This window comes from Heterocephalus glaber, unplaced genomic scaffold (genome assembly GCF_053883595.1).
Source record: "Heterocephalus glaber isolate CG9 unplaced genomic scaffold, H.glaber_assembly_v1.0 deba00001472, whole genome shotgun sequence".
Taxonomy (NCBI): domain Eukaryota; kingdom Metazoa; phylum Chordata; class Mammalia; order Rodentia; family Bathyergidae; genus Heterocephalus; species Heterocephalus glaber.
The window spans coordinates 96322635-96336651 of record NW_028258315.1 but is presented as its reverse complement, the minus strand read 5'-3'; the positions used below and the strand labels follow the sequence as shown (position 1 = coordinate 96336651).

The following is a 14017-nucleotide window of genomic DNA, read 5'->3' as shown; positions in this document are numbered from 1 at the left end:
CTAGTATAGCACTCTTCTTGTACATCATGTTTTGACACATCTATGGTCTGATGCTACTTGTTTCCTTGAAATTTTTATGCTATTCTTTGCTACATAAGGCATTGCTAGAGCTGCCCCCAGCACAGAGGAGGTGAACCTTCCGGGCCACCATACTCTACCACCATAACAGCACCAAAGAGCAGAGCTGCCCCACTGCAGAGGACATGAACTTTCCAGGCCACCATATCACCACCCCCAGTGCCGAGGAGCAGAGCTGTGCCCAGCAATGAGGAGGTAAACCTTCTGGGCCGTCATACCACCACCCCCAGTGCTGAGGAGCAGAGCTGCCCCAGCACAGAGGTGGTGAATGTTCTGGGCTGCTATACCACTTCCCCCAGTGTTGAGTAGCAGAAGTGCCCCCAGGACTGAGGAGGTGAGCCGCACAGGTGCCAGCAGCACACATACCCCCCTGCCTCAACCCCCTGTTGAAATGAGAAGGTAATTAAACAAGTCTCAAAACGAGGCTCCCAGATCACCTGAAGAAGCCCCAAAATGAAACAAGATGGAACAAACTGATACTCAACCACCTTCATGCCCTAAACTGGCAACAAAAGAGGATCTGGAAAAATTAAAATCAGAAATAATTTCTCAGATAACTGCAGAGATTGTGCCTATAGTGCAAGACATGATTAATAAATCTAGAGAGGACACAGATAAAAAAACAGAGAAAGGGCCAGGGATTTAGCTCAGTGGTTCCAGCACATGCCTTGAAAGCACAAGGTCCTCAGTTTGATCCCTGGTACCAAAACAACAATGACAAAAAATATAGGACATGATGGAATCCCAACATAGGAAACAAATGGAATCCATAAAACACATGGAAACAGGTTTTCAGGAGATTAAAAACTCCATTGAAAGTTTACGCAGCAAAATGAGCCAACGTGAAGATAGAATTTCAGATATAGAAGATAAGATTGCAATTAGTAACCAGGAAAAAAAAATTCTTTAAAAGAGGAAGGGATCACGAGAAATCAATCCACCAGCTGCTAGATGATGCAAAGAAGAATAACATAAGACTGATCAGAGTTAATGAAATAACAGCAGAGAGTGCAGACAACATAAAAAAAAATGTTCACAGAAGTGATGGGAGAAAACTTCCCAAGCAGGGAAAAGAACTTGACATACAGATAAGAGAGGCATACAGGACTCCAACTAGCCTTGATCAAAAAAAATCTACACATTGCTTGTAGAAAAATAGTTCTACAAGCAGTTAGAGAAAAGAAACAAATCACATACAAAGGAAAGCCCATCAGAATCATAGCAGACTTCTCAATGCAAACCCTCAAGGCAAGAAGAGCTTGGAGTGATGTATTCCAATCCCTAAAGGAAAACAGCCTCCAACTCACACTGATGTACCCTGAAAAACTATCTTTCAAAATTGATGGAGAAATAAGATACTTTCATGACAAAGAACACCTTAGGAACTTCACAAATACCAAACCAGCACTCCAAAAAATTTTAGACAGTATCCTAGGATAAGACAATGAGGATCACAACTGCAGGAAGCCCAGCAGAATGAAGCTGTCAGGCACAAGAAATTAAACACAAAGGGGGAGAATCCAACAGAAAGAAAAAGTCATGACAATGATAAGTCAATATCTATCAGTTAGAACATCAATGTCAATGGTCTCAATTCACCAATCAAAAGAAATAGATTGGCAGAATGAGTCAAGAAGGAAGATCCAACAATATGCTGCATACAAGAAACACACTTAATTCGAAAAGAAACTCATAGATTGAAGGTTAAAGGGTGGAAAACAATACTTCATGCAACGGGAACCCAAAACAAAGCAGGAGTAGTTTTCCTCTTTGCAGATCTAGTGGATTTCAAACCAACACTGATTAAGAGAGACAAAGAAGAACACTACATCCTTGTAAAGGGAACAATCCAAGAGGAAGAGATGACAATCATAAACATATATACACCAAACACTAGTGCACCCAACTATATAAAACAAATAGTAATGGACATGAAAAATTAAATAAGCACTAACACAACAGTAGTGGGGGACCTCAATACCCCACTGTCACAAATAGATCAACTAGGCAAAAAATAAGCAACAAAATACTAGAACTCAATCAAACTCTTGAATAAATGAAGTTAACATGTTTACAGAGTGTTTTACCCCACAAAATCTGAATAGACATTCTTTTCAGCTGCACGCAAGTCATTCTCCAAAATAGACCACATACTTGCTCATAGAATATGTTTAAGTAAATGCAAAGGAACTGACGTTATCTCCTATACATTATCAGACCATAGTGCAATGAAATTGGAGATCAACAGCAAAAGAAACTGCAAGAATTTCATAAACATCTGGAAACTGAACAACACATTTCTGAATAACCAATGGGTCACAGAGGAAATTAAAGAAGAAATCAGACAGTTCCTGCAATCAAATGACAATGACAATACAACATACCAGAATCTGTGGGACACAATGAAAGCAGTCTTATGAGAGAAATTCATACCAGTGAATACTCATATTAGGAAAACAGAACGAGCCCAATTAAACAACCTGATGTGGAACCTCAAGCTTCTAGAAAAAGAAGGGTGGGACAAAACCAAAGCTCATACAAGGGAGGAAATTATAAAGATCAGAGGAGAAATCAATGCAATGGAGACTAAGAGAATGATACAAAAAAAATGAATGAAGCCAAGAGTTGGGTCTTTGAAAGAATAAAAACTGACAAACCCTTAGCCAACCTTATCAGAAAAAGGAAAGAAAAGGCCCAAATCCATGCAATTAGGAATGAAAAGGGTGAAATTACAATGGACCCAGCAGAAATCCAGAGGATCATCAATACCTACTTCCAGAACCTATACACTAATAAGATAGAAAACACAGAAGAAATGGACAGATTCCTAGATACATATGAATTACCAAAGTTGAATGAAGATGACCTAAAAATTCTAAACAACCCAATATCAATCAATGAAATTGAAAATGTAATTAAAAACTTATCAACTAAGAAAAGCCCAGGTCCTGATGGCTTCACTGCTGAATTCTACATGACATTTAGAGAGGAACTACTGCCACTACCATTTAAACTCTTCAGTGAAATTGAAAGGGAAGCAATACTCCCAAGTTCATTCCTGGAAGCAAGTATCACCTTGAGCCCAAAAGCAGAGAAAGACCCAATCAAAAAAGAGAACTATAGGCCAATCTCACTAATGAACACAGGCACAAAAATCCTTAATAAGATACTGGCAAATAGAATGCAGAAGATCATGAAGAAGATCATACACCCTGATCAAGTGGGATTCACCCCAGGGATGCAGGGATGGTTCGACATAATGCAGGTCAATTAATGTAATACACTATATCAATAGAGCCAAGGACAAAAACCATATGATCATCTCCACAGATGCAGAAAAATCCAACACATATTTATGATAAAAACCTGACAAAAAATTGGAATAGACGGTCTCTACCTTAATCTGATAAAAGCCATCGATGAACAACCAACAGCCAATATCATACTAAATGGTCAAAAACTGAAATCCTTAACACCAAAATGAGGAACAAGACAAGAATGTCCACTATCGCCACTCCTGTTCAATATATATAGTCTTGGAAACAGCCAAGGCAATTAGACAAGAGAAAGAAAAAAAAGGAATAAAGATGGGAAAACGAAGAAGTCAAATGATCATTATTTGCAGATGACATGATACTCTATATAGAAGACCCCAAGAACTCCACCAAAAGTCTTCTAGACTCAATAACCAAATTCAGTAAAGTAGCTGGAAACAAGATCAACACAGAAAAATCAGTATCTTTCCTCTTCATGAACAACAGACTCACTGAGAGAGAAATGGGGCAAACAATTCCTTTCACAGTAGCATCCAAAACCCTGAAATACCTAGGAATCAACTAGCGAAAAAAAAAAAAAAATCAAAGACCTCTGAAAACTATAGCACTCTGAAAAGAGAGATTGAAGATGATATCAGAATATGGAATGACATCTCCTGGTCCTGGGTAGGAAGAATCAACAGTGAAAATGGCCATACTTCCAAAACTGCTATATAGATTCAATGCAATCCCAATTGAAATCCCAGCAGCATACTTCACAGACCTTGAGAAAAACAATCCAAAAATTCATTTGGAACAAGAAGAGATCGAGAATATAAAAGACAATTCTAGGCAATAGGACATGGCAGGGGGTATCACAACCCCAATTTGAAACTATACTACAAAGCTACTGTGATAAAAACAACATGGTACTGACCAAAAAACAGACCTGAGGACCAGGGGGCCAGATTAGAAGATGCAGAGACAACTCCAGACACACTCAGCCACCTCATCTTTGACAAAGGAGCCAAACACCCTCATTGGAGGAAAGATAGCCTATTTAACAAATTGTTTTGGAAAAGCTAGATTTCAATTTGCCAAAGATTAAAACTAGACCTATCTCTCTCACTACTCACTAAAATCAAAATGGATTAAAGATCTAAATATCAAAACAGAAACACTGAACTGGCTGGAACAGAGATTAGGTAGAACTCTTGAAGACACTGGTATAGGAATATTTTATGAAGAAAACCTTAGTTTCCCATGAAGTAGCACAAACAATCAACAAGTGGGATCTCTTCTTACTAAAAAGCTTCTGCACAGCAAGAGAAACCAACAGTGTGAAGAGACAACCCACAATATGGGAAAAAATTTTCACCTGCTATTCCTCAGATGAAGGTCTACTATCTAGAATCTATAAAGAACTTAAAAAAATTAAGATCTACCAAATTTAAAGACCCAATCAAAAATTGGGCATCTGAAATGAAATAGAAATAGCAAATAAGCATATGAAAAAATGTTCAACATCACCGGTCATTCGAGAGATGCAAATGAAAACAATGCTGAGATTCCATCTCACCCCAGAAAGAATGGCTGCTATCATGAAATCAACCAATAACAAATGCTGGTGGGGCTGTGGGGAAAGAGAAACACTGCTCCACTGCTGGCGGGAGTGTAGACTGGTGCAACCACTGTGGAAATCAGTATGGAGATACCTCAAAGAACTAGGACTGGAAATCCCATTTGACCCAGCTATTCCCCTGCTGGGGATCTTCCCCAAAGAATTAAAAGAATCATACCACAGTGATATATGTGCACTCATGTTCATAGCAGCACAACCTGTAATAGCTACAACTTGGAAGCAGCTCAGTTGCCCATCAACTGGAGACTGGATAAAGAAAATTCGATTTTTTAAATAAAATGGAGTACTACTCAGCCATAAAAAATGAGAAATTAGAGACATATATAGCTAAATGGATGCACATAGAGGTGATACTCTTAAGTGAAATAAATAGGATGCACATGTGTAAATACCGAACAGTTTCTCTAGTGTTAGAAACTGAAAGTGTAAATAAGGACTAAAAAGTATAATAGATAATGTGAAATAGGAAGAAAAGGGGCAAAGGGGAAGGGGAAGTGGGAGGGGTAAGGGAAAGGAAAGAAGGGAATGGAATTAATATGAGAAAAGGAAAAATGGAAACAAAATCTTTGTAAATAGGGAGGGATGGAGGGGTTGAAGGGAGGTCAGGGGAATGGGGAAAAAAGAAGAACCAAGAGAGATTATGTAAAGGTTCAAATTTCCACTGATGAATGTCATTATATTGTATACCTAAAATGTACCAAATTAATTTTTTTAAAAATCAAATTTAAAAAAGGGTTTTTCTTCCTCAAAAAAAAGAAAAAAGGCATTGGTATAAAAGAAAATGAAGTGACAGGTGATATGCCCAAAATTCTACTGGTCAGGAAAACACCAAAACGCAGCCCTCTGAACATCTGAAAATAAAACTATTTCCAATTTGAATTTGTAAAATTAAATCCACACTGACACAGAGGGAATGTCTTTCCACCTAAACAACATGACTCTTGGGGCCATCACACACAAGTTGCTTTGATTTTCCATCTATTCACTGCCACCTAGTTTTAGCAAAGCAGAAGAGGTCATTAGAAGTTAAGGCTGCAGTAGGGGAGATGATGATGTAAGAAAAAAGAAAAGTTTGGCTCTTTCTTCTCTCTCTTTTTTTAACCTTCACTTCATTTTCTTAGGGAAGGGGGGAAAAAAGTCCTATTCAAAAAAAACTTACAAACTCCACCGAAAGACTTCTAGACTTAAATGACAGAATCAGTAGAGCAGCTGGATACAAGGTCAACACTCAAAAATCAACAACCTTCTTGTACACAAATAAGAGACTCACTGAGAGAGAAATTAGGGAAACAATCCCTTTCACAATAGCCTCCAAAAAACTGAAATTCCAACAGTATCTTTCACAGAACTAGAGGAAACAATCTAAAAATTCATTTGGAACCAGGAGAGACCCAGAATCGCAAAATCAACTCTAGGCAACAGAGACATGGCAGGGGGTATCACAACCCCAACTTGAAACTATACTACAAAGCTACTGTGAAAAAAACCTGATGGTATTGGCAAAGAAACAGACCTGAGGACCAGTAGAACAGATATGAAGATACAGAGACAACTCCAGACACACTCAACTACCTCATCTTTGAGAAAGGAGCCAAACACCCTCATTGGAGGAAAGATGGTCTATTTAATAAATGGTGTTGGAAAACCTGGATTTCAACCTGCCAAAGATTAAAACTAGATCTATATTTCTCACCATGCACTAAACTAAAATCAAAATGGATTAAAGATCTAAATATTAAAACAGAAAAACTAAACTTGCTGGAAGATAGGTTAGGTAGAACTCTCGAAGACATTGGCATAGGGAAAGACTTCATGAACAAATCCTCCGTAGCACGGGAACTTGCACAAAGAATCAACAACTCAGACCTCATCTTATAACAAAGCTTATGCACTGCAAGAGAAACCACCAACAGAACTACCTACACTGTGGGGTGTGAGACCAAAGTAACTCCATTTTGCTTATGTGAGACCAGAATGACTCCATTTTGCCCAAAATGGAGTAGTCTCCTTTGTCCTCTCACATTAATGATTAAAATGTGCTTGATCTAGGACAAAAGACACAATCTGTAACTCAAGATTCCTAAGTTTATTACTCAGCCATCTGTTTGCCCTAGAAACAAATGTCCCGGGCCCACTATCTATAGGACAATCTGTTAATGTGCTGACTATCCACACAAAGTGGTCGTGACCATTAGTCAGGATGTCTGCTGACCATCAGTACCTGACAGTGGGCCACTAACCTTTGTCCCCATTTTCCTTGTAAAAACCTACACGTAATCACCCCTTACCCCTGATGAGTTCGCCCAATCAAAAATGTACACTTCATGCATGTTAAACGCTGACCAATCATTGTAATTGCTAAGTGGAAAATCTCCAAACCCTGCTGTAACCTCTATAAAAACCCCACTAATTTGGAACTCGGGGCTCTCAATCTTGATCTGCTGTGTCGGTGACAATTGAGAGTCCCTGCTTAAGCTTGAATAAACGACCCTCATGTGCTTACATCGGAAACAGCCTCCTGGTGGTCTTTGGGACTTCGTAATCTGGGCACAACAGGGGAAAAAATTTTTTACCAGCTGTTCCTCAAACAGAGGTCATCTAGAATATATAAAGAAGTTAAAAAAAAATCAGAACCCCCTAAATATAAAGATCCAATTCAAAAATGGGCATCTGAAATGAACAGACATTTTTTAGAGAAAGAAGCAGAAATAGTGCAAAAATGTTCAACATCACTGGACATTCAAGAGATGCAGATGAAAACAACGCTGAAATTCTGCCTCACCCCAGTAAGAATGGCTGCTACCAAGAAATCAACCAATAACGAATGCTGGTGGGGTTGTGGGGGAAAAGGAACCCCTCTCTATTGTTTTTTTGTTTTTTTTTAAATGAGGCATTTTGCTCTGGATCTTTTTTTTTTTTTTCTTAGTACTGGGCATCGAACTCGGGACCTTGCACTTTCAAGGCAGGCACCAGAACCACTGAGCTAAATCCCCAGCCCCTCTCTATTGTTGATGGGGGTGCAGATGGGTGCAAGCACTGTGGAAGTCAATATGGAGATACCTCAAACAACTAGGATTAGAAATCCCATTTGACCCAGCTATTCCCCTGCTGGGTATCCTCCCCGAAGTATTAAAGGAATCATACCACAGTGATATATGTGCACCCATGTTTATAGCAGCACAGTTTGTAATAGCTAAAACTTGGAAACAGCCCAAGTGCCCATCACCTGGAGACTGGATAAAGAAAATGTGGTCTTTTTATAAAATGGAGTACTACTCAGCCATAAAGAACAAGAAACTAGAGACATTTATAGCTAGGTGGATGCAGAATGAGGCCATCTTCTTAAGTGGAATAAATAGGACACACATGTGTAAATACTGAATAGTTTTTCTGGTGTGAAAAACTAAAAGTGTAAATAAGGACTAAAAGGTATAACAGATAATGTGAAATAGGAAGAAATGGTCTAAAGGAATAGAGCAAGTGGGAGGGGTAGGGGAAAGGAAAGAAGGGAAAAGAAAAAATATGAGAAAAGGAAAAGAATGGAAACAAAGTCTTTGTAAATTGAGAAGGGTGGAGGGGTGAAGGGAGGGCAGGGGAATGGGGAAAAAATAAGAACCAAGATACTCATGTAAAGGTACAAGATCCCAATGATGAATGTACCTGTATTGTATACCTAAAATGTAGCAACAAACAGAATGGGGAAAAAAAGAACATAATTCTTTTAAAGTTTTACCAAGAAGAAATAAAATTATCTCTATCTTATATATAAAAACCCAGAAGAATTCACAAAAATTAATGGGCTCAGAAAGGTTGTAGGACACAAGATCAATATACAAAACTAAGTTGTGTTCTTTCATTTTGGCAGTACTAGGGATTGTACACAGGCCCTCATGGATGGTAGGTAAATGCTCTACCACTGAGTTACGTCCCAGTCCTTTTAAATTTTACTCTGAGACAGGGTTTCCCTAAGTTGCCCTAGATAGCCTTGAACTTGTGATCCTGTTGTCTCAGACTCCCAAGCAGCTGTGGTTATAGGTATAGCCGGCTGAGCCTGTCTCAAATGTGTGAGCGATCTGAAAATAAAATTAAGTGAACAATTCATTTACAATAGCATTATGAAGAATAAAATACTTAGGAATAAATTAAACCTACACATGTGGGAAGATATCTACCTTCATGGTTTGGGAGACAGTATTGTCAAGATGGAGGTCATCCTCAAATCTGTGTACAGTAGTCACTACCAAAGTCAACGAGTTTATTCTAAAATTCATGTGGAAATCCAAGGGACCCGGAAGAGCATAAAAAGTTTTGAAAAAGAAAGCTCAAGTCCCGAAAGGCCTCACAGTTCCCAATTTGAAAACTTGTCACAAAGCTGTCAGTAATCAAGACAGTGGAGTATGGGTAAAGGGAGGAAAGCCATACAGATCCACAGAACACAACTGAGAACCCAGAAAAAACCCATTGCATCATGTCAGCTGATCTTTAGTAGGAAGGCTAACACAACTGAAGGGGGAAAGAAATTCTTCCACCAATGGTACCTGGGCATGTAGAAAACTACATGCAAGTGAATGAAGGGGAGGTGGGTTGGGGGTGTGGACAGGACTTGCCAAGCATGCTCAAGGTCTTGGATGCAATTTCCAGCACCGAAAAAAAAAAAACAGAATAGAGATGGACTACTACCTCAGACTAAATACCAAAACTGAATCAAAACAGATTTGAGAGCTAAAAGTGAGAGCTAAAAATCACCAAATTCTTAGAAGTGAGTAAATCTTGGATCAGGCAATGTTTAGATATGACACCAAAAACACAGGCATAAATATCAAAAAATATGTAAGCTGGATTTCACCAAAATTTAAAAATTCTGTGCTTCAAGGGATGCCATTAAGGAAGTAAAAAAGACAATGCAAAGAATGAGAGAAAAATTTTTTGCCAATTATATAGGATCTGTCCCCAGAATATATAAAGATATCATCTATCTCAACAGTAAAATGACAATTCAGTCAAAGAAGATAAGAGGAAAAGAGGCATTTCTTCAAAGATAAATAGCCAGTAAACTCAAGAAAAGCTAATCAATAGGGAGATGCAAATTGGCCACAATAGGATACCACTCCACAAACATCAGGGGGGCTATTATCAAACAAGAACCAAAAAAACCAAACTGGAAAGCAAATATTGATGAGGATGTGGAGATATCCTACCCTCATATATTGCTGGCAGGAATGTAAAACGGAAAACAGTTTGATACTTCTTCAAATGTTTAACAAAAAGAGAGAGAGAAAAGGACATTACCAGCTTGGCTTGGTTTGGGGATGCACAGCTGTAATCTCAGCATGCTGGGAGGCTGAGGCCAAAGGATGCCAAGTTCAAGCCCAACCCAGGCAATTTAGCAAAACTCTGTCTCAAAAATTTTCAAATGCAGCTCAGAATGAAGCTACAATGCCCATTACTGGCTGAGAAAAAACCCTGCTTTGAAATATTAAGCTTACCTGATTCAGTTCTTCAAATTTCTATTTCTATTGAAAAGATTTAGCTCTCACTGGCTAAAAAAATTGTTAAGATAGCCTAGTGACATTTCAACTTTGGCTCCAAAACTTCATATGGTATCATCTCATGTGGAAACAGTGCAGCTCAGACCATTTCTCGCAGTCACCTTATTAAGCTTTCTCCCATCAGACAGCTTAATGAAAGATCAAGAAGACAGAAAATGTGCCCTCTTCTACACTGTTAGAGACAGACCAATGAGAGGTTAGCTTGCAGGAACCATTCTTTGGCATTCTGATTTCAACTTCTTGGCTTTCAGCTTATATCCAAGCAAGAGGATTTAATTTCTTCAGAATTGAAGATAGTTTCAGGATTATTACTCACATGCTAAAATGTTGATGTATCTGTTTTTGTGCTTGTTATCTGGATGATTGGAATGTTCTGCGGTGATGTTCATATCAGCTGTACAGCGCTGAACTTCCTAGAGACAAACAAACAGCAAGACTTCAGACATACTTTAGAAAAAAAGGAACTATAGTCAAGTCAAAAGGAACTATAATCATGTTCCAATGTTCCAGTCAACACAGACCACGTATAAGACAGTGGGCCAATAACACTATACTGTAGCTTCCTACTGCCTGGCTTCATCAGTGCCCAAACATCTGAGTGCAACACACTACTCACATTTGTGGTGATGCTGTAGAAATAAATGTAGTGTATTGTCAGTTGTGTAAAGTATAGCACATACAGCTCTGCACAGCACATAATAACTTGATGATAATCACAGGTGTCTTACTGGTTTGTGCATGTACTGTGCTATTTTTCATTCATGATTTCAGAGGGTTATTTTGGTACAGGGATCAAACTCGGGTCGTTGTGCTTGTGGGGCAGCCTGGGGAACCACTGAGCTAAAGCCCTAGAGGTGATTTTTTTATAAGTGTGAGTACACCTTGTGTTTACCATGTCTCTTGACTGAATCAAGAGGCTATGTTGAACTGCAACACCTAGGTCCACGTTTGTATGCTCTATGGTGCGCATATGGTGAGTGAAATAGACTGAGGCGGTCTCAGAATTTGTCCTTTTCAGATATACATGAAATATCCATCCAAGACATAAAGTACACACTTCCTAGGAATTGAAGTTGCCCATTACTGCCCCAAACCCAACCTCAGATATGATTAACAGAACCATAACAAAAATGGAAAAAATGAATAATGTATAATGCTTTTTATTCTTTACTAATTCATCAATCAACTTTATCCCAGATTTTGACCTAGTCATTGGGATACAAAAGGATATCTTTTTGAGTATGTAACAATTTACAAGAAAAAAGGATACTGTCAGTCAAGTGGGATCAACAGATAAGCCTTAAAAAAATGATAGGAGTAAAGATGAACAGAGAAAGCTTAAAACAAGAGGCACCAGTTCAGCTGACTTACAGGATGAACAGGAATTTCCAAAAAGTATAGCATCCACCATGATTTGCCATATGCGTATAGGCCTAACAGCCTCTTTTTATAACCAAGAGACTACAGATTGACTTTAAAGACTTAGTCCTAAAATGACACTAACATATGGCTTTCATGGCCTGCTCAGATTTGGGTGCCCCTGACAAAGGACTTGTAAACTCTAAGTGAACTTCCTTTAGAAAAATAGCAGTAGCATAAAATGACACTTTCTGCTACCTCAGCCCTGGATGTAAACATTATCCATTAGCCAAATAGTATACAGTTAAGTCCCTGATTCATTCATGAGTCCCACAAAGTGAGTCTTACATACCTTTGACACAAATATACAATGTAAAACATATCAAAAATCCCCAAACAAACCCAAACTAAACCTCCATGTCACCAACTGCATCTCCTCTTGCTTCTGGACATCCTGGGCTCTGAGCACTCTACTACTGTGCACTATTGCACTGACAGGTAAGCACACAGCAATCCAACTGTGAGTGTTTGGCAGACACCTGAGCTACTTCCTTGATTTGTCTGCATTTGTGAATATTCCTAATGCAAGGTCTGTTCCTATCTGTGAAAGTTCAAAACTCATGTTTTCCTAGGTTGGGAACTTACTGTACAAGGTTACTGAAAAGCCAAATTTTTCTATAGTGTGGGATTCAAATCCAAGAAAGTACTGGAGCTAACTAATAAGGAAAGTCAATGGCAGTGCATAGCTGCTGCAAAGAGCAGGAGAAAAGTAACACAAAATTACAGGAGAAATGTTTTTCACATAGCAGATGTAACAGAGTTTAGGAGCATGCAGGCTTTTTTCACAAAGGAGTTGCATAGCAATTAAAAATGTTTTCCACAGCATTTACATTAAACATAATGAAAACAAGAAACTGTTCTTTTATATTCACAAAATACTTTCCAGTGAGGAGACGCCTCTTCCCTGTAAGAGGAAACTGGTGTAATCAAAGAATTCCACTAAGGTATTAAAAAAAGGGCATCATCTGTTCTAAGGAACCATATTCTTAAGACTTTACAATTATTGAAAGAATATATATATTGAATTTTTCATAACTACAGGCCTTCCCAGCTGTCCATTTAAAGCCCCACTAGCATTAATTTAACCCACCTCTTTGGGAAAAAATGTATTTCATGACAGTTCTTACCTGTTTCTTATAAATGTGATGAACTCTGCTATTTTTTATTTTGAAATAGCTTAAAACCTGTGGTTTCTCAAATGGTACTTTAAAGGGCCTTAAGGCTGCCTTTGGCTCTCTAAAATGAGAAAAAGTGTGGACACAAAGTAATGAGTCTGGTATGTTGACATGTACAAGAACACAAGCCATGCTGAGCACACTCAGAATACTGGACCTTTTGAAACTGCCTTAAAAGCCTGAGGTGTGTTCTCTTTGAATTGAGTCAAAACCATCTGAAAATGGATTTGTATTCTGAAAGATACTAATTCAATCTGTATACAAGTCCTAAAAATTTGGTTTCTGGCTTTTGAGAGTCATACTTTTGGCACATACCTCTTCAGGGCGGAGTTGTTGAGATGTCCTGAGTGATTTTAGCTTCCGGTGTTCTAGTCTGAGATTCATTTTGGTTACTGATTGTTTTCCCCTGTTGTGTGGGTCTGACCACCCTAGCTAGGGACAGAAGTTGGCCCTCTATTATAATATAATGCAATTGACCAGGACTGGATGGGAGCAGCTGTCTTTGCTGTTTAAAGCAGTCATTCAGTGTGGCCAATCAGACTCTTGTTATCTAAAACCCTTGGTCTGGTCCTTTGCCTTTATTTCACTTTTTTATTACATGAATGACAGAAAACAAAGGATAGTCACAAATAATGCTAAATCTGATTTTATTAGAACTCATAGGGTTTGCCTAAGGCCTTCTGATTTGGTCTTGTGGATAATAATGTCACCTGTAATTTCCTGCAGTACTTCTTGGCTCATTTAGATGCTGATAATATCATCTGAGCCTGGAGTAGCCTTTCTCCATCAGAACTCGCATTTCAAACTTAATGTGATTTTAATACATGTTAAAACCCTTTAAAGTGACACTGGTCCTAACAGAGTGTACATAGTAAAGTTACCTGTTCAGCATTCTTATAA

The 14017-nt window shown here is 38.5% G+C and overlaps 1 protein-coding gene and 1 long non-coding RNA gene across 11 annotated transcripts in view; one reads left to right on the top strand and one right to left on the bottom strand.

Annotated features, from left to right (window-relative positions):
- The window catches only part of Ptprg (protein tyrosine phosphatase receptor type G), a 674743-nt gene that overhangs the window by 32089 nt on the left and 628637 nt on the right, over positions 1-14017 (bottom strand). For all 10 annotated transcript variants that reach the window (XM_087181616.1, XM_087181619.1, XM_087181612.1 and 7 more), the window contains one exon: positions 10840-10936. In XM_087181616.1, the coding sequence (XP_087037742.1) occupies positions 10840-10936 (97 nt within the window). The remainder of the gene's footprint in view (positions 1-10839; positions 10937-14017) is intronic.
- Positions 1-14017, top strand: part of LOC106008751 (uncharacterized) — a 57204-nt gene that overhangs the window by 37574 nt on the left and 5613 nt on the right. The gene's annotated exons all lie outside the window — the stretch shown is intronic.